The sequence below is a fragment of the Dermacentor albipictus genome, chromosome 8 (assembly GCF_038994185.2).
Source record: "Dermacentor albipictus isolate Rhodes 1998 colony chromosome 8, USDA_Dalb.pri_finalv2, whole genome shotgun sequence".
NCBI classification, from domain to species: domain Eukaryota; kingdom Metazoa; phylum Arthropoda; class Arachnida; order Ixodida; family Ixodidae; genus Dermacentor; species Dermacentor albipictus.
The window spans coordinates 3,110,626-3,138,618 of NC_091828.1; the positions used below are offsets into that span (position 1 = coordinate 3,110,626).

Here is a 27,993-nt window from a genome sequence, read left to right on the forward strand (position 1 = left end):
TTGGGGTAACCCGCACGTACGACCGCGTCCGCCGCCGCTTCTATTGGCCTGGTCTCGCTCGCTCCGTTCGACGCTATGTTGCTGCCTGTGATCCCTGCCAGCTTCGGAAGACACCTCAGGTGCTACCTGCCGGTCATCTCCAGCTGATCACCGTCCCTGTGGAACCGTTCTTTCGTGTTGGATTAGACCTGCTCGGTCCCTTTCCCACGTCATCATCTGGGAACAAATGGGTAGCCGTCGCGACTGATTACGCCACCCGATACGCTATCATTCGGGCTCTCCCTACCAGCTGCGCCACTGACGTCGCGGACTTTCTCTTGCGTGACATTATCTTGCTTCATGGCGCCCCGCGACAGCTGCTTACTGACCGTGGTCGAAACTTCCTCTCGAAAGTTATCGCTGACATTGTGCGTTCCTGCTCCATTCAACACAAACTGACTACTTCATACCATCCTCAAACCAATGGCCTGACAGAGCGGTTAAACCGTACTCTTACCGATATGCTGGCCAAGTACGTTTCCAAGGACCACCACGACTGGGACATTGCCCTTCCTTACGTAACATTTGCGTACAATTCTTCCCGGCACGACACCGCCGGATTTTCTCCCTTTTATCTACTGTACGGTCGCGAACCTACCTTGCCCCTAGACACTGCACTTCCTCCTGCTGCGGTCTCAACAAGCGAGTATGCGCGCGACGCCATCGCCCTCGCCGAGCATGCACGCCAGCTTGCCCGTACTCGACTTACGGCCTCACAGACCACCCAGCAGTGTCAGTACAACGCCCGCTATCGTGACGTACAGTTTTCACCTGGTGCGCTCGTGCTCCTGTGGTCGCCCTCTCGTCACGTCGGACTTTCAGAGAAGCTTCTTTCGCGATACACAGGGCCCTACCGCGTGCTGCGCCAGGTGACGCCTGTGACTTACGAAATTGCTCCTGTGGGCTCAACCTCCTCCTCTCCTGTGGCATCTAGTGATGTCGTACACGTCAGTAGGCTCAAGGCCTACTCCACTGCTTCCGATTCCGATGTTTAGTCGCTCCGGGACGGCGCTTTTGCAGCCGGGGGTAGTGCTACGGCACAATATTCGCGATCCCGAAAGGCCACCAGTGTGAAGACGACGACGACGATCAGAAGCTAGCGCGGGCTGTTGCCTCTTGGCCAAGCGCAGCGTATTTTCCTTGTAAATATATTTGTACATAGCTTTTCGTCTGCGTCTTCCTACGTAACAATATTATACTTCCTTATGTTAGCCGTCTTACGCTTGTTGATTAACTTCGAAAGTTCTGCCAGTTCTATTCTAGCTGTAGGGTTAGAGGCTTTCATACACTGGCGTTTCTTGTTGAGATCTTTCGTCTCCTGCGATAGTTTACTGGTATCCTGCCTAACGGAGTTACCACCGAGTTCCATTGCACGCTCCTTAATGATGTCCACAAGATTGTCGTTCATTGCTTCAACACTATGGTTCTCTTCCTGAGTTAACGCCGAATACCTGTTATGAAGCTTGATCTGGAATTCGTCTATTTTCCCTCTTACCGCTAACTCATTGATCGGCTTCTTATGTACCAGTTTCTTCCATTCCCTACTCAGGTCTAGGCTAATGCGAGTTCTTACCATCCTGTGGTCACTGCAGCGCACCTTTCCGAGCACGTCCACATCTTGTATGATGCCAGGGTTAGCGCAGAGTATGAAGTATCATTTCTAGTCTCGCCGTTCGGGCCCCTCCACGTCCACTTTCGGCTATCCCGCTTGCGGAAGAAGTTATTCATTATCCTCATATTATTCTGTTCCGCAAACTCTACTAATAACTCCTCCCTGATATTCCTAGTGCCTATGCCATATTCCCCCACTGCCTTGTCTCCAGCCTGCTTTTTGCCTACCTTGGCATTAAAGTCACCCATTAGTATAGTGTATTTAGTTTTCACTCTACCCATCGCCGATTCCACGTCTTCATAGAAGCTTTCGACTTCCTGGTCATCATGACTGGATGTAGGGGCGTAGACCTGTACAATCTTCATTTTGTACCTCTTATTAATTTTCACAACAAGACCTGCCACCCTCTCGTTAGTGCTATAGAATTCCTGTATGTTACCAGCTATATTCTTATTAATCAGGAATCCGACGCCTAGTTCCCTTCTCTCTGCTAATCCCCGGTAGCACAGGACGTGCCCGCTATTTAGTTCTGTATATGCTTCTTTTGGCCTCCTAACTTCACTGAGCCCTATTATATCCCATTTACTGCCCTCTAATTCCTCCAATAGCACTGCTAGACTCGCCTCCCCTTATGAAAATATGAGATGAGTTTCACATGAAAGTCTGACGAGTTTTGACATCACAGCCATTAGACTTTCTGATGAGTTTCTTTGGAATTTTCTGATGTATTCCTAATGTCATTCTATAACATATTGGCCACCGTCTTTCTGTAGAACTCTTGACGAGTGCTTTTCTTGTGAGCATGAAATGTCTTCCTAATGTGCGCTCCAAAGCAGTTTTCTTGTCACTTTCTCACGTCTTCCTAGCGAATCTCTAATGAGCTTATACATTAGACTGCCGGTGCTCGTATTACTCCTATAACAAAATTGGCCACCACGTGTGGTAACATTTTCTCATGTGTCCCAATGGCAGTCAGACCTTATTTAAATATGTTACCTGTGCGTGACTATCTTTGGTGCTATATATATGCAGCCTGTATGCATGTATGTCCAGTGAAGATGCAGCACTTCTGACATGTACATGGGCCCTACATATGCTGCATGTTAGACATTACTCAACGAAAGAAATTTAACAAAAACATTTATTGGGCATATCAATGCTTCCTTAAATGCAGAAGGAGGTTAAATGAAAGGAAAACACAGTATCAGCCTGGTTACGGATGTGATATCTCCCTTTCATTTAATCTCGCTACTTATCACTGAGGAGAGGCTGTTCTTGAGGTGGAGTGTCGTCATCTTGAAGTAAGTGCATATGTGCCCTGCATGGTAGAAAGGACAGATAATTAACAAAACTTGGCAATCAACCACAGAAATACACGCTGTATCACTTGCTGCAGAACGGTCTGGAGACGTTATAGCTAGTTCTGTGAAAAATTTATGTGGTGTCGGTTCACACAAAGTTGAGGAACCACTGTGTGGCCTTTGGGTGCAGCAGTAACTACAGTAAGCAGAAATTGCTCTTGGCTGAACAAATGTGCAACATGGATCAGCTGTGGCGTGTGTACATGTCGTGAACTACTTCAGCTATATCGGTTTCCACTTGACAAAGGACAGCAGTGTCTGTGGATTGCTAGCGTGAATGAGAAATTCTCACTCATTACTTGGCATGGAAATGAGCGTAGGAGTGTTTGTGTATGGGCAACCCAATGCATCCCAGAGACATCCAAGTGCCAGTCGTTATAGAATATTTGCATCAGCTACCGGCACAGTTCTCATACATTCCAAGCCTACTATGTCATGCATGTGTTGGCCTCCTGAATGATGGCATATATCCCATTCAAGAAATACACCACACCATGTCTGGGGTTTTTTATCATTTACACCCGAGCACTGCTTTCAGAGGGAGGGCACAAGTTGAAAAACAAATGCGTAGAAGCATGACAAACAAGCTTGCATAAAAATAATTTAATAAATAAGCATGGTGGTTGCTATGCCACGTCATTAGAGAGTATTCCTCTTTGTCATGCAATCATAATGAGCGTCGACTGACACACGTCCCATTTTTGGCTGTGGTATTCTTCACTGATTTTGTTCTATCAGTCGGTTGCCATAGGCGAACGAAACAGATAAACAAGCTAAATCCAGTGCACAGCTTGTCGTGTCAATGCATGGTCAAATAAGACGAGCACACTGGTCCTTTGAGTGAATTATGGTGCTCTCCTAGGTGCATGCTGAGGCACCGGCTAGTCAGCGTGCCCGATGTACATTGGACCAAATATGCACGTGATCAAAAGAGTAGCCTACATTAACCCTGAAAGATACGAGACAAATTTTGGGTATTTTTAACTAAGCAAGCCTCCAATGCCTGGGTGCCTTTGTCAATTCACTTGTGGACTGCAATGCACGTATATTTTCAGCAAAAATAAATTAGGCAGCATATGCACAACAGTCATGTTGTATGGTCTCCCTTCCCTCGCTGCGCAAATTTTGTCCTGAAAAGTTACATGAACTGATTGAATTGAAAATTGAATCGAGAAATGCAAGGAGGCAAGCGAGGCTTGCTTGGTTAAAGGTAGCACCAAATTTGTCCAGTGCGTGTCAGAGGCACTGTGCTGTATTCCTTTCACATGTGGTCAAATGTACATAGCGCAGACTGGCTGGTGCCTAAATATGTACCTGTGAGATCACCATATTTCATTCAAAAGACCAGTATGCTCGTCCGACTTGGCCACACATATCTGCAATGGGGCTTCAGGCCAGATTAGGATTGTTTATCTGTTTTCACCCATGGCTGAAAATTGGCAAGAGAAATCAGTCAGACGCACCACATAAATAACAATAAGTGTAAGCCAGCCCCCATTATCAATGCATGAAGAAAGGCATCCTTTGTAGATTACAAGGGATAGAAATTAGTCTGTGCCTATTTACTTCTTTTTATGCAGACACCATTTACCATGATTTTATGCCTTTGAATTATAACTTCTGCCATCCCTCTCAAATTAACTGGTGCACAACACAAGTGCACATCCAGTGCTATTTTTGTTAGTCCTTCCAACAACTTAAACAGTCAGTTGTTAGCCAAGGTCATGTTGCATAGTCTCCCTTCTCTCACTGCGTAAATTTTGTCCTGAAATGTTACATGAACTGATTGGTAAATTCAAATGGACACTACAAGTTTCGCCGAGTGGACACAGCTGGTTCTCAGAAATGCACAAAAACAGTGATGGGTATCTGTTGGCATACTGTAGTGTGTGCAAACTAGCTGTGACATTGCTGCAGTAAACACACTCACAACTGCTACAATGCCTACCAGCATGAATAAGGGCAGCTTGCAAAGAAAAGAATACGAAGAAAGTGAGAGAAAAAATAGAAAGCTTACCAGAAAACACCTCACTACTTAAGTAACTGCAGCACAATGAATACTGGCCTTCCTATTTCATTTCAAGAAATTCTAGTTCATCAAATGTGTATTTGCCAGTGACAGTTATTCTGAGAACAAGACAGACATGATTGTAAATATCAATGTTAAACAATGGTAGGCACACTGCGTGCTTAGACCTGTGACATATATGACACACTACACTTCGAATTCTTACATGGACAAAAACAGCACATGTGTGATCATAAGCAGAAAGGAAAACAGGGAAATATGGGCTACAGCATAAGAAACAGTTCCAAACAAATAAAACCAAGATAAAAAGAAACATACTGTGTAATAGGCAAAAATAAAATGGACTTGCAGCCAAGCAATTGATGCGAGAAAAATACTAAACGTCAGGACATGCGACGTGTAGTTTTAACAGAACAAGATAATGTGTGCATAATATCTACAAACACAAATAAGCAGCAAGTGGAATGATGTTGCAGAAATATTTAGCCTATTTAGCAAGATGCATTAAGTAATATGTCGATACACTTATCCACTAATGATACCGAGATCCTACTTTTGTGAACACGTACACTTAAAGCATACCTGACATATCCATCCAGATTACACGCCGTGTTGCTGCAGCCATGGTCACGGGTTATGTGGACACTGTTGTAGGTCACGGCTTCACCACTACAAAGAGAATTCTGTGTTAACTTATAGCTGTGGCACAGTAAGACTATCACATAGTGAACACATGCAAGGAGCATGTCAAAACAGTCATGAAAACAATGCCTGCACTGGTGCAGGGTGGCAACAGAGCACAAAGTCAAAGTTACTGATGAATGTCACGATAACAGGGACCCCTTCAACAAGGCAAAATTTCACACGCAGGAGCAGCAGCGCATTACATGAATGTTTGTTTACATAACGATTCTAGAGTTTCTTTCATAACTTTAAGTAACTATCCCTTGTAATGTTTACTTACGTCGAAGTTATGGCAACACCCCTTCAAAACAAACCTGTACTAGTAGCACGCTGTGATTGCTTACATTTTTTTTCCCCAATACTGCTCGTAAACCGAAAACCTTGTAAGCAGAGATTATCTACAACGTCGAATCATTTATAAGCGAGGAAACGTCATAGCAGTAAGAATCGGTCAATAGGTAGATGAGTCGTTATCATGCGACTTCAGCAGAAAAACGGGAGCTCACGCACAAGCGCGCATGATGAACACGATTATTTCTGAACGTAATCTTTCTCATCAGAAGAAAACGCTTATCAAGATTTTCAATTCTGCATTATGGCAATTAATTCGCGCAACTAAACTCTGACACCCAGCAAGCATCGGCATAGGTTTCACTGTTGTCGTGGGAGTTCTCTTTCCTACGTTCGCAAGGCACCCTATGCCCACACGAGAAGCACGCACAACACGTGTGTAGTTAGCAAGCACGGTTACTCACCTTTTGAACGGCCCGACGAGGTCGAAAAGCGCCCTCCAAGTTGCCAGTGCTTCGATGCAACTCCCAGCAGACATACCGGTGCATAATGGACGAGCAGTGGCACGCTAACAACACGCATTATTTCTTCGCGACGTCCACCCAACTTTCCACGACAACCAGAGACAAAGGGAACGCACTCGACAGCATGAACATCGTTGGTCCACATTTCGCTGGCGCGCCACGTACACGGCGAGTTTGCAGCGAGACACAAGCTGTCTGTGGCGCTTATGCGCACGCGAACTAAGTCACATTTGGTTACAGCAAACACAAAAACACACGATCTAACAAGCACATCGTTGCAGCTCGCACACCCGACCGACTCGAAAACAGAGCGACAGACTGATTGGATTGGATTGGATAGGAAACGGGACGGTAGGTGGCGCCACGAACAGGTCGGTTGGGGCCAGCCAATGTCTCGGCTAGCGTCATCTGAGGATTTGTGCGGCTGCCTAATTGCGCATAGCTGTTGCAAGACAAAGAGAACCAAAGATAAGTCTATATTGTAAGCTATAGCTTGGCATAGAAAGAAATTCTATAACGCATTTTCAATTTGAATCGCTTCGGCTATCTGCAGCCAGCAAAAGCATGGCCTTCGAGATCTGAAAATGTTAACCCTATAGAAAGCCGTTGCGGTGACGCTATTCGAACGATTTTCACTTCAGTTACCTCTCATAAAAACCGTGAATTACGCATTTCGCTGCTCCCCGTGCTACCTGCGCCGTCACTTCAATTTAAATAACTTCCTGCTGTCGTTCACATCAACTATATAGCCTCAGACATCGTTGACGCGATCTCCGAGCGACACATGTGCAGTGTGCGATGTTTTAGTGCCCTTTGCAACAGTGTCAGTCGGAAATCATCAAATCTGCTCGTGTGGCGCAGCTTACACCCCTGTCGTCCGTATCTTGCTTTCGTGTTGGCGTGTTTAACGTGCGCGGGTTGCACTCCTGTCGCTCGTGCCTTCTGTGTTGATCGTGCTACCCACGAAGATTCCTCGAAAAACCCACATGTCTCGGCAGCGTGCATTTGTCCTATGTGGTATATGCCAGAAGTGTGCGCTGGCGTACGATGTGCGTGCAACCAAGTACTACAGTGCGTTCCAGCAAATAGACGCTGCCGCTTACGCGCAGTTTCTTTTTCTTTTCTTTTTTTCCCCGTCGTGGTTGCTCAGTGGCTATGGTGCTGTTGGGCTGCTGAGCTCGAGGTCGCGGGATCGAATCCCGGCTTCGGCGGCCGCATTTCAATAGGGCGAAATGCGAAAACACCCGTGTACTTAGATTTAGGTGCACGTTAAGAACCCCAGGTGGTCGAAATTTCCGGAGTCCTCCACTACGGCGTGCCTCATAATCAGAAAGTGGTTTTGGCACGTAAAACCCCATAATTTTTTACGCGCAGTTTTCCATGTCATGATCATGTCAATCTGCAGAATTGTCGGTTTGCCACTTAAAGACTAGTAACACATCCGAGTAATCAAACTGCCCAGAACAAGGCATACGCTATAGTTTGGCACTGTTTACCAAATGTGATAACGGAGTAACACAATCTTACAGTGCTCTTTAAAAAGGAAAGAAAATGACGTCGTTGTTTTGTGCCTAGCCCTGATATATCGGAAGCGTTTCCAGAGTACTCGGCGCTCACGCTGTGTTATATCGTTTTCTTCATTTTTGTCTCTTAGACTGCCCCCAACGATGAATCAAAACCACTCCCAGCAAAGGCCAAGGGTCCGAGTGTCTTAATTAACTGTATCCTAATTAACGGTACCTTACTTAACATCGTCTTCATTAACACCAATGGTCATGAGTTCGACTCCCACCAATAGTCATGGGTTCGAGTGCTTTCATCAACTATATCTTAATTAGCTGTACATTAATTAGCATCGCCTTCATTAACGACAACGTTCGTGGGCACAACTCCTACACAAGATCATGGGTTCGAGTGTTTTCATTAACAATATATTAATTAAATATGCCTTAATTAACATAAACTTTACCAACTAAGGCCGTGGGATCGAGTGCCTTAAGTGAATATATTAATTAACAGTACCTTAATTAACATCGCCTTCATTAACAACAAAGGTCGTGGGTTCGATTCCCACCCAAGGTACTGGGTGCGAGTGACTTGACTGTTAGATCTTAATTAACAGTGCATTAATTAGCACCATCATCATTAAGAAAAGTCGTGGGTTCGAGTGCCTCAAATAACTGTATCTTAACTGTGCTCAATTAACACCGCCTTCATTAACACCGAAGATCGTGGGTTCGAGTGTCTTAATTGACTATATATTAATTAACATTACCTCAATTAATATCGCCTTTATTAACAACAATGTTCGTGGGTTCGATTCCCACACAAGGTAATGAGTTCGAGTGACTTAATTCCTAGGTCGTAATTAACTGCGCCTTAATTAGCATCGTCATCATTAACAAAGGTCGTGGGTTCGAGTGCCTCAAATAACTGTATCTTAACTACGCCTTAATTAACAGCGCCTTCATTAACACCAAAGGTCGTGGATACGAGTGTCTTAATTTACGACATAATAATCAGGTGCATATTAATTAACATGCTTCGACTTCCACTAAGGGTGGTACGTGCGTTCGAGTGCATTAATTAACTATATCTTCAATAACTGTCTTAATTAACGGTATCTTAATCAACACCAAAGGTCGTGGGTTCGTAGCCTTAATTACCGCCAAAGGTAGTGGGTTTAACTCTCATGAAAGGTTGAGAGTTTGTAACCTCTTTGTACATCGAGTGCTCAGGCCGACAATGCCGGATTTTCCGGCTCATGAGCCATTTAATGCTATCGCATTACAAAGAATTTTTCACGACTTGGCATCGTACACATTCATACGTGATGTACTTTGACATTAGCAATAACACAAAAAAGCTGTATACTCCTCTCATCAGAAATCTTAAGGTGCATTGTCATTTGAGTCTCTGATGTACTTGTGATGCCAAAAAACATTAGACGATGCATTTCTTATGCATGTCTGATGTCACCTTAGGAACACATCACGTCCTCTACAGAAACTCATGGTTCATTTTCATAAGGGTCACTAGATAACGTTCTAGCGTTAAACGTTGCCAGGTTCATGCAGCCACGCCACGTGCAGCGGTGGCGTAGAGGTAGAACACCCGCCTCGCGTGCAAGAGGTCCGTGGTTCGAATCCCGGTGCCGGCAATTTTCCACCGGATTAAAAAAAATCCGCGTGTTGATAAAATTGCATAAACAGGCCTGGAGTGTGGCCTGATCCCGGTTACCAGAACCGGTAACGCACTCCCTCACCAGAGCAGGATTGGCCACCCTGGTGCAGTACTTGGCCACAACCTCCTATATGAACAACACAATCAAACCCCAGCCCCTCAGTCCCCAGCAGCTGCGAAGCAACTCACCACGGCGGCGGTCAGACCTGCGACGCTGCAGAGGGTGCTAAGAATCACTGGCTCCGGACAGGCCACCATTGGAAGTGGCTGTAGCGCGGGAAAAAAAAAAGTGGTCATAGTTTTTGACATACCAGGTCTGGGTGAATTTCAGCACAAGAAGAAAAAGTGTAAATTGTAAAAAACGAGCACTATATTATTAGTGCTCGTTATTAGAGTAGGTCTCTTGCTAAGGTGAAACATTTTAATGAGTTTATGTGGGTTATCTTATTATAGATCTACTACAACCTCAGCGAAGATAAACTCGACATTCATCTTGACAGGCCTGTGAATTTATGACTGCCCAATACACGTCCTTCCTTGATGGTTATACAGATCTTGTCAAGGCACTTTCGCGTTTGACCACTCCAACGTTTTACGATTCATTGCGACGTGCGACGATGCTGCCGTCTTTCACCCACAGATTTGCATGCTTTTTCCCACTTGCGTATGACAGCCCTGCCAAACGTCAGTTTTGTCAACTTGCAATGGTAATACTTGACCAAATATGAATGTCTGCCAATGAATAGAGCAATGAATAAGCGAATATTCTGAAATTTTCTTTTTTCAAGTTTACTTTTCCGAGCCTTGTCTACGACTTTCTCACTCTTTTCCGCCTCACAGACTCGACGGCTACATTTTTCTTGGTTTTTTTGTTTGGTTAGCATCCTCGTGGCATACGTGTACATCGCTACCAGAAATCAATTGCTACTGGAAATGAACTGATTCTTAACCTTTCCAAATGACCTAAATATATATGAATGATAGTCTATAGGATCCTCCTTGACGCTCTCGATTCGGAGGATACTGCTGTACGTAAATTGGTATGATCTTATTAGGTTATTTTGACATTGTACTATGTCTCTCTTGAATAAGCTACCTCGCCGCCGGAACATTTCATACATTTTCAGAAGTGCAGTGTTCTCCGTTAGATTGTATTAAGCAAAATTCGAGCTTATTCACAGCCACAATGACGTTGCCTCGCCCCACCCTTTCATCACCTTTCTGAGAGAAAGCTGGCACCACGAAGTAGTTGTTAATGTGGAAGCACTTCTATATGCTTCTTGCAAACGGAGCAGAGATACCTTCCACCTTAAAGAGGGATGTTGGTTTAAGAGAGACGGCTATACTTTGAAATCACTATAATAAGTTATCTACACATGTGTAGAATACTTTTGTGAAAATAGGTGATGTATTTTCCAGCCTCCGCTGCAATTTTTTATTTACTTGTTTATATGTAGTTACTTAATTTTCACATGAAATACTATAATAGTGGGTTTATGTCCCTGATACAGTTGTGTCTTCAAATAGGTTGAGTAACAACGCTTGTTAGTGTGTACATGGAGAGTATACATATTTCGAATACAAGTTCGAAATGGGAGCCGTAGCGCTGTAAAGTAGCTAGTACTTCTTATTATTTACGAGTTATTCAATAAGGATACCACGCCTATAAGCAGCCGACCAACTAGGCGGATGAATTTTTCCGTGGGTGCAGTAGCATTACATTAGGTGGCTTTATACTGTGCTGTCTTCATAACGGTCGTTAATATGGGGCGACACGTACCACCGGTTTCCGATTATTTATCGTGTATAACCTCCTCAACAGGCCAGAAGTGTCTTCCTATCCGGAATGGAAATTATCAAATTATGCATACAGATCGTCTTATTTTTTTACCCAGAGGATTCCAGGCATCAGTGGCATTTCACTGCGTTTAAAAATAACGAATTATTCGCTATTTGAGGGAGTATTACAGGGGTATTTCGCTAGAATGTTTTTATTGGACTGAGCTCGCACCTTTCTTCATTTAGCCACCCCTAGAGTCACGTAATTATTAAAAAAATATATGAACGCCTGCTTGTTTCCTCCTTGACCAGACCGCGGTTTTTTCTCGCTACATACGTGCACTCCGGCGGACGCATGAGTTTATAATCCCGCTGCTTTGGTGCTAAGAAATGCTGCGTAAACTCATGAGCACACTCATACACAAAAGGTTGGTTTTGGACTCACCGCATAAATTAACGTGAGATTGCTCTTGGCCCTAGCAAATGAGAAAGGATGATGCGAAGCATCGATTGTGACGGTATGTGCAAAGTGTATTTGAACGCGTACCGGTAGACTGATAAGCGGCATTGTATTTTAACGACAGCTCAGCATTCTGTCTCAGCGTCACCGTTGTGTTAATATTGCCTTTGTGTCTATTTTGACCCGCCGTGGTTGCTTAGTGGCTATGGTGTTGAGCTCCTAAGCATGGGGTCGCGGGATCGATTCCCGACCATGGCAGCCGCATTTCGATGGGGGCGAAATGCGAAAACACCCGTGTACTTATATTTAGGTGCACGTTAAAAACCCAGGGTGGTTCAGATTTCCGGAGTCCCCCACTACGGCGTGCTTCATAAATCATATCGTGGTTTGCGTACGCAAAACCGCATAATTTAATTTTTTTGTACTTTGAAGGCACACCTACTGAGAAAGATAAACCAGAAGGAGCGTACCCGTACATATATAACCGCACCGGGGGTGGCCGCTGCCTTATTGTTCAAGATTATCGCTTTGGAAAATACCTCGGATTTCTCGAACTGGAAATTAACCGAACTTCTGGAAACATAACAAAATGGGCTGGTAACCCAATATTGCTTAATCAGAGTTATGCGGAAGGTAAGCTATGCCTGAATCAAGCCTGCAAGACTGCCGCTGTGCAGTTATTAGCGTTCTGCTCACTTCGGGCTCTATGGTCAACCATTTGCCTCTTACAGCGAAGGTGGTGGGTTGGCTTCCACAACAATTTTCGTGTGGCTACGGAGTGCCGTATTGTGATTGTTATTAAACGGAAAAAAACAAAAACAGCCAGCAAAGCAATCTGCATCAGAGTTTGATATTCTTGCTTTCAAACGCGATTATTAATTATTATGTAATGAAACCTTACTTAGGTGTATCTGACTTGTAGATACGCAGTTTTCTTACGTGGTTTTACCGACCAGTAACCTATAATTCTTTTTTTCGCCTGCAGTTTTATTGACCACATGATGATGGCGAGCTAAGAGTTAGTACTGCTACAGTGGTGAAAGCACGTGCTGTCCTCCAGCAACACAGCCTGCGTGATGGCTCCGTAGCGGCAGTATGAGGAGGGCTTCGGTGAGAACGTGCAGATGGCATCGGTGATGAATCACCACTAAGAACAGTCAGCAAAGAGACTCCTAGTACATTTCTTACGAAAGCTGTGAGAACCAGATCGTACAATTTCACTGTTTGATGTATGAGTTGTGGGATTGGCTTAAATCTGCAAAAGATTTTCCTTTATCTGATTTCGTGTGTCTGCCGTTCTGGTACAAAAAGTTATCAACTGAAATCATGAACAGATTAAAGCACAGAAACATTTGTTTTTCACTCACGGTGTGAAAGGTCATGTGATCATCACTGCCAGGAGAGATAATTATTACACAGACATGGAAGTATGCTCTAGTAAGTAAAGTGAAATTTGCTTCAATAAACAATACGTGCTTGGTTTTCTAACTAAAGAAAACTGTTTCCGAATAACAATCTATTGCACACTTACAATTTTCACAGTGCAACTTCTTAAATCACTCTTCATGCAGTCGAATACTCCAGACATGCTAGACAAAGTTGCTCTGGCCATAGAAAAAGAATCAGAACACATTAAAGCAACCTTAAAGGGACACTAGACGAAAACAATACGTTGAACTAGATTAACAGAGTATCGTTCTAGACGTTTATCATCGTATTCTTTGTGCCTTTGTATAACTTTGTCGCAAAGACAATTGCAGCCCAAAGTCCTGTTGCTGCTCAGCCATTTCAACCGCCTGTGGCATAATAGAGGAGTTGACGTAATTTTAATGTGTCCTCCATGTATGCCCATGTATAGCCTTTTTTTTCAGAAATTCTTCATTCAGCTCTAAATTCCAAGCGTACTGCTTCGCGACTGCAGATAATCTCTTGTCGAATGAAGACGGCAAGGGTATTTGCGGCCTCGGTGGTGGTAAACAGAGAAATCGGCGCGGCTTGCGGTGGCCGGAATTAGAAGCCGCCATCTTTGAATCACCCAAACTTGCGTCACATACGAGAGGTACCCTAATTCTCAAGAGCTGGTGCCATTCTGATTTTTTTCCAATTCCCAGTTTAAAAAGGCTTTAATTTCAATTCGAATAACAAATTCGCTGTTACGGAAGCCTAATCTTTCAACCTAGCTCGACCGAAAGTTTTTCATTAGTGTTCCTTTACATTGACAATCGAAACGTTCAACCATACTGCTTTCGATTCATGTAGTAGGCCGTTCAGCACATACTTTCTGTATTGCGCAGAAATCTTAAGAGAGCGTGCGAAAAAACATTGATTCGAAATGGCAGCGTCGATTCATGATAATTATGCTGTGGACATTGCATTGGATGATCCGTGTACGAAACTGACGTGATCAAGGCTTTCCCATGACATTCGGCGTAAGAGTGTCATTCGAATGAGAATAGTAGTAAATACATGTTAGAGGATGACCGTCATCTCACGTAGGAGGTAAAGTGGTGCTAATGTTGATACAAAGGCAAGTAAATTATGTCAACAGGCAAGAACATTAGAGTGGCGTCCTATGTTAGTTCGATAAAGTATTGCTTAGACTTCTGGAAAGCATGTGTCAAGCGGCGATTGTGCACCTATAAATGTGACTAAACATATCTGAATGCGATAAGCAGCTTCATATAAAGTAATCCCGCGTGAAACAGAAATTTGAAAGCTTCGAAGATAATGTCGTGAAATATACGTCATTATTTCAGTACACTCCACATGTGATTGGACACCCTATGTATCTTGTGTCGCAGACGTTTTAAAAATTCAGGCAGCAGTAAGAATATTGGGAAGCATGAAGTCAGTAACATGGAATTACGACATAGGGGAGAACAAGATCTAGTAGGCAATGAAAGATAAACATGGCAATGTCATTCGAGATTTCTTCAACATGGCAAAGGCAGCAGAAGAACACTATATTGAACGGTACTGTACCCTGAACTGCCATGTAACCTTGCTTGGAACTATAATGATCAAGAGGATACCGGAGCTCTAAGCCGTGAAATTAAAACGGCTTTGCAAGACATCTCCCTGGGAAACATGGCAAAAATATAGAGGAACCGTCGATTTAACAAAGCTGGAGGAATACCGGATGCTAAAATCTTAGGATGCTGTATGACAAATGCTTGTAATTTAATGTTTATAAGAAGGTTGAAAGAGTACCAAAATCGTAATATTTTATAAAAATTGAGACATTAAGGAATTCAGAAAATATAAGCTGATTAGCTTGCTTTAGGTGGTTTAAAAATATTGGTGAAATGATCTCCAATAGAATCATGCCAATGTTTGACTTCGCTCAACCATAGAGCTATCGATGATGAGTGGGTTACTGAGTAGTATTGTGAGGATAACATCTACAGATGACTTTCCCGAAAGAAATTGGAGCATTACTTTTGTTAGATTTCAAGTGTTGCCATATCTCATATGTGAGTGTTTTTGGTGCGAACAAAATCCAATATTAGTAAAAAAAAAGTTATGTGAAACTAGAAATATTTGTTAACAAGATATGTCAGTTCTCCTACGCCACTCAGTGTTGTGAAACGGTCTCATATTCCCTGTTCTCGCATAACGTGTAAAAGATTTGTGATATCATTTTTAAGTATTACAATCCAGTAAGGACGCTAGACATGGTCGACAATATCACAAAATATATAAACCGCAGAGAACAAGCCAGAATAATAAAGTTTGTTCAATAATGCTTTGGAAATCTGCGGAGTATAACCATTACGTAACATTTAGCGGAAACAAGGCAATCCCTACGAGGGAGATGAAGACACTTTGCTAGCAACCACTTAGGTTTATAGCACATAACAAATGCATATTTACGATTGCATAAGAGCAAGTAATAAAATGAAACGAAGGGAATATAAATTATATTTCAGGGGCAAACGCTTTCATTAGGATACTGCTTCAAGGGCTGTGGTTCGGCAGTGAAATTATAAAGCGTGCGCTCAAATTGGGCCCCTCAAATGCTGCTCCTAAAAGGCCATAGTATAAATTGTAAGCTCGACGATAAGCATGGCATCGTTTCAACCAGCGATTGGTTTAGCTATCGAGTCATGTCTCAATTCAACAATATTACACTTCGCAGTTTTTTCACCTGGATAACAACGAATTCGGTAGGATTGACGCCCAGGTATTTGCTTTTGTTGGCATTCGTATAACACGTTTTTAGTTTAGAGTCTCCCCATATTGACGGTAAACCTTGGTTTTGTAAGTGGGTAATTAGCAATTCGCAATGGAAAAAAATATCTTTGCTGGATCGCATTTTCATCCGCCAGACACAACAGGTGAGGGGTTTGACGTCTATCAGACTCCATTGAGATGGTAAAGCCCGACAAAATCTTTGTCGGCGCTCACCTCAATCTGCGGGAAATCAAGTTACTTTAACGAACAAACAGAAACGTTATGAGATGTCTTTTGACATTTATTTTGGACCCTTCATCGCATATTACGCATACGACCTATGTGCTAAAATCCGTCACGCGATTACGCATGCATACATTTTATCAGTCTGCTAGCTAGAACGCCGCGAACATTCTGTGGAGTGTATATGAATTGTCTGGTCTTCTTGACGATAACATTGTTTTAGCTAATGTTTCCAGTAAACATTTTTCAGTGACTTGCAGAGGAATATACAGGTAAAACAAATCTGATTATGATGCCTTATAGCTCATGCAAATACTAATTGACATTGTAAATAGTGACAAGCAATGACTGAGGAACTCAGGACTGATTAACTATGGAGGTTTTCTTAAGACAGTTTTCTGCACGCTGTGAAGCGTACGACCAACCTAACATTTCCTCCGCAAAGTGCATTTGCCAAATGAATGAACTCTAAAGTGTAATTGCGTCAAAAAGAAAAAAAGTTTACTCGCACTTGACGTAAACCATGCACTCTAAAACTGGTTTAAAAAGTGCTCAAGGTTAATCTATCCGCGGAGACCTTGCACGTACACAACGCTTTTTCTAGAAAAACTTCATTCTCCCAGATCAATGCTAAATGTGCTCTGCCTGTTACAGAGTGAGTTGTAGCATTATAGGGAAAACACGAGGAATGCGGGAGATGGATATTCAAGACGATGAGCAAAACGAGAACAAGGTGAAAGCCGGAGCCAACGTTTCAACAAGTGGACTTGTCTTCTTCAAGGCGACGTATGCTTTCCTCGCCACAGTATAGATAAGTGGCGAGCTTCTAAACGGTAGAGAGTGTAAGACGGGTGGGTGCGGAAACAAGGGAAAGTGTGTTACGGTATCGAAATTAAGAATAAAGGGATGCTTTGCACAAAAACAAGGCCAGGCCCCCTCCCCCTGCCTATCAACCACGTGTCAACGCACTCGTGTCAACGACGTCTGACACGCCGGCCGAAAAAAAAGATGGAGGAAAGGAAAAGAAAAAAAAAACGGGGAAAAAGTATACGCCAAGAAACCAAAGCAAGTATTGTTGCCTATAGCTTGAAATTTAGCATAGAGAATAGATTCTACAGCATCCTTTGAAACGTTTGTGCCTATTGCTTGCAATGTCTTGAACTTATGGATAAAGTATGATCCCCTGTATTTTCTTTCACGTTCAGAACGGAAATTTGACTGTAAGATGGACATTTAACGTTCATCAAAGTTATGACCTGGTTAGTTGAAATGCTCGGCGGCAGCTTTCGGAAGCTTTTTAGCTGTGTACGCACGATGTCCGTTTAACCTGACCTTCACTAATTGTCCTGTTTCACCAATATATTGTTTCTTACAGAGAGAACATTCAAGCATATAAATCACATCCGTATTTGTACAAGTGAAGCTAGATTTGACTTCATGTGTATAACTATTTGCGGTGCTTTTAATTTTATTGGCACTTTGAAGGCGCCTGTAGGTTTTGCACCTTGGGCGACAACATGCTTTTATTACGGGGGAATGCTCTTGGCTGACTTTTTCGTGCACTAACATGTCATTAAAGTTCCTGTTTCAGCGATAGGTAACCCTAGGTACATCTGGGAACGCTTTTCTCCGACGCTCGTTACTAGATAACATTGAGTGTTATTTTCCTAGGATGTTGTTTATGTTTGGGAGTGCATTAGAATATTTTGTTATAGAGGCCGGCGGTCTGTCAGATTCTAGTGCGGGCTGTTTCTTCGCCATTTCCGACTGTCTCTCCAATCTTGCCGCGGCATCATAACCTATATTGAGTGCAACTTGGGGATGGTTCTTTTCTGCTAGCGTTGCTTTAAGGTCATTTCGGTGGTGGATATAATCGTGGTCTTTGCTGCAGATTCTTCTTATTCGTTTTGCTTGTCCGACAAAAATTATTTGCTTACAATGTCGCGGGTGATGGCTGTTGTCCTCTAAATATTCCTGGCTATCCGTACACTCTTAATCTGGATCCACATAAGATCCACTTGGTAGCTGGAACTTTTTTGCAAAAAAGTTCCGCTTATATATTTGGAACCACGTTCCACATACTTTAAGAAGTAGATGGAACGGTGCACCACTTATTTTTACTTATTAATTATGTGGATCATCGTTCCACATAAGAGTATATGGAACCCTGTTCCAAATGAAAGGGTTCTTTCAGTTACTGGAACGTTGATCCAGATAAAATAGTCATGGCTATATCCGGTGCGCCGTTCCAGGTATTTTCAGACCTGCTTTTTATATAAAACAGTGTTCTAATAGACATGAAACTATCTGTGGGTTTCCACTTCTGCAGTATTTCTGCTTTCCCCTGTTGGTACAAATTGATGTCATATACCAAGCTGGGAGATGCATTTGTGTCAGAAGGAAACCACCGACAGCATTTTGGCAGCACAACCTTGGGATGTGGCCTGCGTTGATACCAACAACTGGAAAGTAGAAATTTCAGCAGCGGTTTGGTCCCTGGCAGTTCCCAACAGTTTCCTATTAGAGCACAGTTCTATATAAAAGTAGGTTTGAGGTGCCTGGAATGACACAGTCGAAACTTTGGCTTCGCCTGCCGGATCCTGCTCTGGCCTTTAGCTGCATGTAAAAGAAACAAGGTGCCTAAATTAAAACACCTATGAAACAAATTATTACACTGCTTTTCAAATTGAGTAAACTTTATTGAGTGGCAGTGTTGCATACACTTAGGATATGTTCGTCTCAAATTTCATAGAAAATTACTAGTCAACAAGGAACAAATACCAAAAACGAAAGGAGACTAGGCACTAAGTGGCATTCACACTTATGCCTCTATATTAAAAAGTGGGTAATAAAAATGGCCCTAGACATTAGTGCACCACATGCAAATACACTTGCACATTGGCTCTGGAACAAATAAACATTAAACAGAGACTATAAAATTTTGTGGCTGATCACACAAAATGACTTAACTCAAATGCGCAAGTATCTGTCTGCCATTTATCGAGTTTACGCATCCCCGTTCGAAAAGAATTCAGCACTCTAAAATTATACAAAAAAGGCATAAAACAATGGGCTTGTACAGTTGGATTATCACAAGACCAATGAAGAATGTAGTGGATGAGTTATTAAAGGGAAAAGACAGCAAAAACTTGGCAAAAGCGCTTGCCAAATATCACAACAAAAACTTGAACACTAGAAACAATACAGTTGGCAGATCACAGATGTACGTATAATACAAAGCTAATTGTGACCAAAACACTTTTTATAAGCACCCTGAAAAAGCCTCCCACTTGAGGCAGATTACATGTCCCAGCATTATGTAGTTTGGGATAACTCATCCCAAGCATTATTATAACAGCTAGTGTACACGTTTATAAAATTTTATGCACCAAATAGCTGGAAGCATGTTACACATTTTAAAGATTCAACAATGCAACAGCGAAATACATAAGAAATTCTGGAAAACAAGTGAGAAATTTTTAAATAACTAAACAACTCAGCCTTGAAAAATGCAAGTAAAATATCCTAAAGAAAGAAAAGAAAAAAAACAAGCCATCCTTGAAACATGCAGCCGACGCTTTACCCTAGTGATAAACAATCGTAAAAGAAGGCACAACTTCACAGTATTGCAACTGACATGTTGTTTCTACCTACCAAACATTTAGCAGATGAATATTACGCCTGACTGCTTCAAGTTTTTCAACAGAGACGACCTTAAACGACATCAAGCCACTGTCAAATGACTCACCCTTCACAACAACTGGCTGCACAAGTCCTAAAAACTGTCCAAAAAGCGTATGGGTACGACAAGCTTAAAATAAAATATACAGTCAACAGGAGGCTGACAGCTTCTCAGGTGATGATGCAGGTGGTAAAGCCACGATGTTTTCCATGCAGGCAATTTTGAAGTTGCCATTCTCTTTCAAAATGCATGGGCCTGGTGGAGACCTGTTGCCAAGCTCTCGTGCCTCTAAAGAAAAGAGAAGCAGCAAATTTTAACTACGCAATGGCTCTAAATTGTGGTGTTCGTGATAATACCCTTTTTACAAAACTAAAAAGTTATTTCACTGATTTCTTGGTTTCTCTTCTTTCAACCCTGCAAAAGGGATTAGTGTGCACAAAAATTCTAAGAGCATGCAACATCGACGGTTGCTTAGTGTGAATGGAATCGCTGCTTCATTTCTGAAAAAAGCGTTACGCTTTTCCAGTTGAATGACCTGAACATTGGCGTTTCCAGCCTTGAGGGATATTAGTTAGCAGCCAAACAATATATTAATCTATGTGTACTTCATACTTCATGCACCTTCTCACTAGAAACAAATGTCCTCTTTACTCCATTATGTGCTTTCTAGTGATGTTATGATGCTTAACATAAGAATGGCAAGAAACTGTACATAGAGTATTGTTTCTGTTCCTTGTACTGTGAAGACAATACCTACAGCTGCAAGTTCATTCACTGTTAAACGAAAGTCCTGCAGCAATTCTGTTTGACTCAGTGGTTTTAGGCTCGTTTGACTGGCCTACTCCAAGAAAATTGAGTTCATTGGTGAACGCTTCGAAGGTGGGAAATTTGCAAATATGATACAGAAAATCGTCAGTTATGCACAGGCCCCTCACTTCATTTTTAATGGTTTAGCCATCTCCACATCATAGTATGAAGTACAAAATTTATTTTTAATTGAAAAGCTTTACAGCATATCCATTTCACTTATTTCCAAGCACTTATATTTTCAGTTTTTACAAAAGTTTCAAAGCAGATTACAGTTGTGAGTTTGCTTCGTAGGAGGGCTGGAAGAGTTGTAAGATGGCTGCTGAGAATGCAGTAAATGATATACCTAGAAACCTCGCTAAACCATGCGTCACAATAAGGCAAGACTGTGCACTAATAAGCACTAATAAGCATAACCAATTTTAACACTGTAGAGCACCTAAAGTAGAATGAGGCGGGGGTGCTTGTTTATGGGTGCGAGAGTGTTATTTTTTCATCTTGTGGTTAACAACTGCGCAAGAAAATGGGGATGAAAAGGGAACACGTACAAGACGTGGGACTTGGAACTTCCAAATGCCGTACTACCAAAATCTAGTTGGAAGTTCGGCACCATGTTGTTGTTCGTGGACCCTTTTCATTGCCATTTTTTTTTCGCCATTGTTAAATCATGCACGAACTTGCCCACATCAACCTTTTGCGACTTTTCCATCCTAGGAATGGCTTAGAAGTACACTGACAAACAATTAATGTATTTTTTTCATTTCAATAACAGGCCAAATAACAATATTCACTCGACAAGGCATTGAATTTTCCCGTAATTATAGTAGCGTGCTCTTCAACGTCAGCCGCTCTATTATCAGCAACGAGTCGCTAAAACATTCGCTCGAAACACTTATAGGGGTTTAAATTTTTGGAGGCAATGCCGTTAGCAGAGTAGTAAATCAGAGGATCAAATATGATGTGTTCACGACTCCATCTTTTTCGCTTTTGCAGCATCAGCTTCAATGCATGCTATATTTTTTTTAGTATGGTCGCACTAGGCTTATCTTATAGAAGAATGTGCTAAACAAATAATCATGAAGCCTTCCCCAAACGACCTAAAAGAGTCATGCTAATAAGAAACAGGATACCTTCGTGTTCCTCGGTGGAACGCATATGACGCTGTAACTGATGGTGCACAGAAAAAGAAATGTGATTGTAGTTACAATTAGGTAATCTATCTTATTTTAGAAATATGTACTGGTTCTATTTTACTTCGGCACACAGAAAAACTAAAAGAAGAAGAGCAAGACTGAAGGCGAAGGAATGATATCCCACATGTTCTAGATATGTTGCTCCTTTCCATCGGTGGTGGTTTCAAGGCTTTCTTTTTTTATTCGTTTGCATACGACTCCACAGTTACGACTCCACAGACCAATATCGCTTAGAACGCTTGCTCATCATTCAGGACAGGTGGTTCAAACCAGCCAAAAATTGGAGAGGAGCCTTCTTGAGGGGAAAAAAAAAGACATCCACTGCTGAAGCCCTGGTAAGGTTACATGGCTAAACACTTAATGACAACAATATTTGAACATATTTTAGGCTCGCCTACAATTGATCCATGCACGACTGGTGAATGTCCTCATAATATGCACCACCCAAGCGGCACTAGTTTGTGGCTTGTAACCTCCATAGTGAGCCGGAGCTTGTCGCACTCGTCACAACGACCCCTCGGTACGCCCGAGATGTCTTCGGCCACAGTGGATGCCACAGCCATGACGTCAAGGGTTCGCGTAGAGACTGAAAATAACGTTTTCATTTTTTATTTTGCATACAAAAACAAGAATATTTGTCGGAAACTATCCAAGTGGACACAGCCAGATTCGGTTTCTGCACAGGTTATTGTCGAACAGAGAACGTAGCTATGTTTGCAGTATATTAAGTTTGAGGACGCGCAGAAATGGCATAATTTTTGTGGGCACATCGTGATGTAAGAACTTAATCAGCACGTACGCGTTGTAGGCAATTGTTCTATCGTGCAACCAAACCTGACGTCCACGGCATAGAAGTGGCGGCACAATGTCTGAATACCAGGTCAGGCATGTGTTCCTCCCTTTCTTTCCTCCACGAACGAAATGTTTTTGTTAACTAATATAAGGTGCCGCAATATGGTCATATTATAAAGCGACAGCAGCGTGAGCTTACGTTGCTGCTAAGACAACCACTGTCCCTTCCGTTTCTCTATGTCAGGGTGCAAGCTAAGGGTAGCGTGAACATAACATCTGAAAAGGGTGACGGCACCGCAAGAAACATGAAACAAATACTTCACGTACACCGCCAAACCTAGGCAGTGCGGCCGCCAACGCCTTGAACCATCATTAACATTTATGCGTAATGACATTTTACTCGCGCGCTCTCCTTGGTGCATTACGAGCGCGCAAGGGGCAAGGACGAAGATTCCCGGGACTAAGATCCCGGTTTCGCAAGCGCTGTAGATCCATGCTTCCTAGCAGAATAAAACAACAGCGGGAATAACCCACAAGTTTTAAAAAATACCGATAACTCCAAGGACGCAAGCCCCTACAATCTTGCTTGGCAGTTGCTAAGCGTGTGAGCGCGAGGAGATGGCCAGCGGCAAACACGTGGTCGCACGGTGCGAAGATTCACACCCGCCGTCAGCTAAAGTCACCGTCAATATCCTACTAAGCAACATACTGCATGGGGGCATACAGATTACTGGGAAGCTAACACGCGAACCAGCAAAGTGGATGAAGTCAAATGTCGAGCGGATTCCGACGCACGAGCACGTAAATTGACGCCGATTGCCGTTTACCGATTACGTTTCGCCAAAACAAAGTAGAGTTGCACGCTACTAATAAAACTTTCCGCGCAGAATTTAAGACAGCATAAATGACGAAGTACGCATAATTCGATGTGCCTAATCGTCCTTTGTCTCGCGATCCGCAATTAGGCGGAAAAACTGCAATCATTCCGTCATCTAGATTGCTCTATTACGAGCGCTGGAGACAAATCCGCTGGGATGGTACTCAAATTAAGCTATCGGACTATATAAGCAGTAATGTCTTCGTAGAGCGAGTTCAGCAGGCGCGCCTGAATTTAACTCAATCCTTAGGCCGCGTAGCGGTATCCTACCCGACACAGTGGTATTCTTGGTTTCACTGAGCAACAATCGTAACGCGCACATAAATATACAGCACTGACCTTTTCTTTTTTGCGCCTCCTGGCAACTTCACCACTCCGCTTCGTCCAGCAGCGCATACAGTCATACAGCCACAGGATCGGAAGAATATCGCAGTAGTTCGTCCACACAAAGTAACGGTTTCCGCTCAAACTGGCCGACACCACACCACCTCCATTTCTAGTAGTTCAAATCAGGCGCGGCACGCGCCACTGCACTGCGCCTGCCACTGGTGGCGTTGGTGAAGTAGAACGTTTACAACAAGCGGAGGAAATGCTGAGAGATGGGGGCGCTGCGATCGTTCCAAGCGTTTGCGCATTCCCGTTTTCGCACTTTGGTGTTGTAGCAGTTGCAGCCCCACTGTGCTGCGTGTCACAACGCAAACCACGCCGGCGAGAAGAGCTCGTCAGACGTCGCGCATGCGCACGTGGAGGTATACCGATTGGATGGGTGATGTGGCCCATGGCCGGCACGCGAAAAAGCGCGTGAAACATGGAGTGGCGTGAAAACTCCGCGGCCGTCGGCACTTTTTTTTTTTCTGTCCGGAAATGACAACGCGCCGCGTGCCCTCAGGGTGCAGTGTTTAGGTATTAACAGGTTAATACGTATACTGGCAATTTTATATATATATATATATATATATATATATATATATATATATATACAATCGATTAGAGCGTTAATGTTCACTGAAGTTGTTTCGCGCTGCTGGCCGTGAGCGCGCGCAATAACTATACGTAATTTTTGAAAACAGCTTTGCAGCGTTGCTCTTTACAATAAGCACAAAATGTGCGCTGCTTCGTTTGCTGCGTTTCCTTGACCACAGCAAGCCTGGTCATTACCGAAAAAATATAATGCGACACTCTTTCATATACACATGACAAGATTACTCGCATATAACCAGGGGAAAGTGTGGCACAATTTATTAGAAAGTAATGCAGCCGCCCGTTTCGACACAGTTCTTTTCCTCCTAAACGCCAGCTCTGCAGGAAAATAATAAACAAGGGAGCAGCAAGAGACGGAATTCGGGTCATTCAGTGAGCTACAGTTACCATGAAGAAATCGATGCTTACACTGCAAATTTTTCCTTAGTTGAAGTGCATAATTTAGAAAATTAATATCATATCAGCATTAATGCACAGAGTTTACTGCAGATACTGTGAAGTATTTGAAGTTCTCAAAGTTTAATTTCGTTCCCCACTTCTGAATCGTATAGAGTCGACTGTTCCCTGCAAGCTTATATTTTTGTTTGCTTGTGGAAATGAAAGAGCCACCACGAGCAGAAAAATGAAACCACAGTTGCATGTGTATAAACATGCGGAATATGCCGCAACGTGACCCAAGGGCTCATTATAACTGAAGGCTGTAGTCATTGACATATTGCTGAAACGTTGAAAACTGTGTATCGTACTAGACCACAGCGAGCAAATGGCTGAACGTTGAACCAAAGCCGTTGTCTCTGTGGTGCTACTTGTTAGTCAAACGCACAACAGGCGACAGCCTCAACAATTGTTTCGTGACCAAGGTGTCCAGAAAAGCGCGCTGTCCACCAGAAATTCTTGAGCCCAGGCAGTTATGGGCTTCGTCCAGACAGCAGAGTGGGCACCGAAAGACGCCAGACATTCTAGAATTCAAGTTATTTATTTTAGACGCGCTGAAGTAAAATCGAGAGACGAGCTAGTTGTTGAACATTTGTCATTGAAACTTAAGCGCAAACTGAGACACGCAAACGAGAGAGCAACGACACCAACGCTATCGTATACTGCGCGTCTGAAATTAGTGACAGCAAGACCAGGTACAAAAAGGATGTCTGAGCGCCGCAGACAACCTGACAAGAAGTTCCTGCAAGTTCTGCTTTAAGATATATCCTTTGCTTGCGTTGTTTATTCTTTTTACGGCTTTGTTGAACAGCGATTTTGTTTTATGTAAAAGGACAACACTAAAAATTCTCCTTAGCAGTTTGTAAATGTCAACTGCTGTAAGATAGCTTCACAGATACAGCATAAGTTTCTGTAATTTCATATGTCATGTGTCTACGTATCAAGAGGATCTTCGACCAAAGAGCGCCAAATTTATATGTGGTGCGATGATGTAGTTAATGCACGATACACTGCACACTTCACTGCAGCGCATGAGTTATCTGGAACAAGACACAAGCAAAAAATCGACAAACGCACTGTCTAGAAATTTTACTGGAACCTAAGTGGAACGATAACTGGATCATACAGCATTTCCTCCTCCCCCTTTACGGTGTTCAAGATAAGAACGATAAACATAAAGAAAACAGAACGAACGTTCCACATAAGATCCACTTATATGTCTCGTTCCACTTATTAACAGTACGGATCCAGATAAAAATATGTGGGTCACACTTTCAACTGCAACTTACATGGAACCAGATTAAGAGTGTAGGTTTCCGGTAAAGTGTCGTTCTCACTTTTCCGTTTTCTATATAGACCGTTGTGTCCAGGAAGTTGATGCGACTACAAGTGTGGTGAGCATTAAATTTAATACTAGGGTGGAAGCGATTGAAATGGCTAATTAGGTCGGTTAAGGCGCTTGTGCCATGTTCCCATGTTATAAGTATGTCGTAAATGTAACCAAGATAGGTGTGGGGTTTTCGAGGGTAGAATTTCAACAGGTCTGCGTCCAGCTGTCCCTTGAAAATGTTCGCAGAAGTGGAAGGGAATGGCGTACCCATGCTAGTGCCGAAAGTTTGCAGGTAGTGAATAGAATCGAATTCGAAATAGTTGAGCGTGAGATAAGGAGCGATAAGTAAACTTCAGGAGCGTGTGCTTGGGGATTGATTGCGAGGGATCTAGAAACGTATTCAATTCCTTAACTCATTGGAATGTTGGTGTAAATGGGAGAAACATCCAAAATGACTAGAATAGCATGGTTGGAAAGCATTTGGTTGGCGTTGACGCCATCGATAATTCGAAGGAAGTGCTGGGTGTCTTGAAAGAAAGATGGAAGGGCGGTGGGGATGTTTGACAGGTGGTTATTTAAGAATTTAGATAATCACTCAGTAGGTGTGTTGTTATTAGACACAATAGGCCGACCTGGGATTTCTGCTGTAAATATTTCTTCGACCGGAACTTTATGTATTTTAGGAAGAAGATAAAAGCGGCGTGCTTTTTTGTTCTTGGGCATCATGAAGCGATATTCAGATTGCGTGATTAGCTCCCTGGACAGGAGCTCCGCGATTGTGTTTATCACAATATTGCTGTAATCTGAAGTTGGGTTAAAGCCGAGTTTTCTGTAATGGGTGTGATTGCTCAGTTATTTAGAGGCCTCATTCTTGTACTTTTCTATTGGCCAAATTACGAAACTGCCGCCTTTGCTGGTTTTATTAGATTATCATTCATTTCGCAAGTTCTTTATGAATTTGGTGTTGAGCGGGGGTCAGGTTTTTGCGTTTCCGGCAATGCCACGATGACTCTAGAATTTTCTTTGATATCAGCAATATGTATAAATCCATGTGTGGGCACTGTTCGGTTTCCGGTGTCCACGTGCTGGGTGGTCGAAGAGAGTCTCGATCTTGTTTTCCTACATCTGGTCTACCGAAAAAGAACTCCTTGATGCGCATGCGTTGTCAAAACTCTGTTACATCTTTGTGGGTTCGTATTCCATTAATGCGTTGTTCATCGGACAGAACGTTAGACCACGTTTCCGGAGATCAACTTCTTCGGGGCTTAGACTCTGGGATATGTCTATTACATTGCTACGGTGCTCTGGATGCTCGCCTGAAGGACTGTCGGTGGAGCTACATGCTGCAGGGGTTGCATTAGTTTCTTTGGGTGGATCGGCAGCTCAAATATCTTTGCGCTGGTATTTTTTTAGTAATTTTTCCTCCTTAGTTTGGACGAATTGTTTAAGTTCTCGTCTTTTCGGTTCAGATACCTTATGCTCTCGAGTTGATCAGCAATTATTATAAGTTCTTCCTTG

At 42.9% G+C, this 27,993-nt stretch overlaps 2 protein-coding genes and 1 long non-coding RNA gene across 5 annotated transcripts in view; 1 reads left to right on the forward strand and 2 right to left on the reverse strand.

The window, feature by feature from the left end:
• The window catches only part of LOC139048613 (uncharacterized), a 334,616-nt gene that overhangs the window by 192,114 nt on the left and 114,509 nt on the right, over positions 1-27,993 (reverse strand). Inside the window, exon 3 of one of the 2 annotated variants that reach the window (XM_070523043.1) lies at positions 9,913-9,990. In XM_070523043.1, coding sequence (XP_070379144.1) covers positions 9,913-9,990 — 78 coding nt within the window. Of the gene's footprint in view, positions 1-9,912; positions 9,991-20,188; positions 20,349-27,993 lie in introns of those variants that run through there. The other variant, XR_011507819.1, reaches the window with a different exon arrangement.
• Positions 1-27,993, forward strand: part of LOC135921167 (5'-nucleotidase-like) — a 232,739-nt gene that overhangs the window by 67,392 nt on the left and 137,354 nt on the right. For both annotated transcript variants that reach the window (XR_011507818.1, XM_070523042.1), the window contains exon 2: positions 12,395-12,595. Coding sequence is in view for 1 of the 2 variants with exons in the window: in XM_070523042.1 (XP_070379143.1) it covers positions 12,395-12,595 (201 nt within the window). In the remaining variant the exon portion in view is untranslated. The remainder of the gene's footprint in view (positions 1-12,394; positions 12,596-27,993) is intronic.
• LOC135921173 (uncharacterized) lies at positions 2,775-7,353 on the reverse strand. The gene is made up of 3 exons (XR_011507820.1): positions 6,481-7,353; positions 5,624-5,710; positions 2,775-2,969 (listed from the first exon to the last, which is right to left on the reverse strand). It is a non-coding gene; the product is annotated as an uncharacterized lncRNA (long non-coding RNA).